This window comes from Octopus bimaculoides, chromosome 10, assembly GCF_001194135.2.
Source record: "Octopus bimaculoides isolate UCB-OBI-ISO-001 chromosome 10, ASM119413v2, whole genome shotgun sequence".
In the NCBI taxonomy this organism is placed as follows: domain Eukaryota; kingdom Metazoa; phylum Mollusca; class Cephalopoda; order Octopoda; family Octopodidae; genus Octopus; species Octopus bimaculoides.
The window spans coordinates 44,425,251-44,426,097 of record NC_068990.1 but is presented as its reverse complement, the minus strand read 5'-3'; the positions used below and the strand labels follow the sequence as shown (position 1 = coordinate 44,426,097).

The window sequence follows — 847 nt, the reverse complement described above, 5'->3', positions numbered from 1 at the left end:
TATATATATATATATATATATATATATATATATATATATATATGTTCCAGATTTTATCTCTTTCTCTCTCTCATATGTGATAGTGCATGTTTATCTGTTTGTTTGTGAATGTACCACTGTTTACTTACTATAACGAATGTATTACCTATATTAAAGGACTGGATGGTTTACCTGGAAAATCTGGAAGAAACGGAATAGATGGCCAAAAAGGAGATTATGGTGAGAAAGGTTCAGTAGGACAAAAAGGAGAACCAGGAGATAGTATTTTGGGAAGCGGAGATTTGCAATTGCCAGGAGCAAAAGGCGAGAGAGGTAGACCTGGACCCAAAGGTAGTATTGGACCCATAGGACCCATAGGACCACAAGGTAACTGCTCTTTACGTTATTCACACGCACACGACATATACAATATACAGGCGCTTCACACTCTTCATACTTATAATCACAAGCATACGTGTAAATATATGTATACATGCATATGTGTACAATCGATTAGCTAGAAATAACAGTAAAATCTCTATTAAATCATAGCCCAATGTCTTAGACAAAGAATGCATTACGCAATTAGTTCTCTGATATATAAAAAATAAGGATGTTCAATGCTGGTACGCATTTAATAATGGGACTACACAATGAGGACGGCATTGTTTCTAAGAAACTGCAAAAATAATAAGATACACACATATGCACACATGTGATCCACGTTCATATAATGCACATGCATATATACATTCGTATATACATACGTACATACATACATACATACATACATACACACACACACACACACACGCATACACACACACACACACACACACACACACACACACACACACACACACACACA

General features: G+C 35.7%; 1 protein-coding gene across 1 annotated transcript in view; it reads left to right on the top strand.

Annotated features, from left to right (window-relative positions):
* Positions 1 to 847, top strand: part of LOC106871677 (collagen alpha-5(IV) chain) — a gene marked incomplete at its 5' end in the record, with an annotated part of 35,314 nt that overhangs the window by 23,029 nt on the left and 11,438 nt on the right. The window contains one exon of the mRNA XM_014918275.2: positions 157 to 366. Coding sequence (XP_014773761.2) covers positions 157 to 366 — 210 coding nt within the window. The remainder of the gene's footprint in view (positions 1 to 156; positions 367 to 847) is intronic.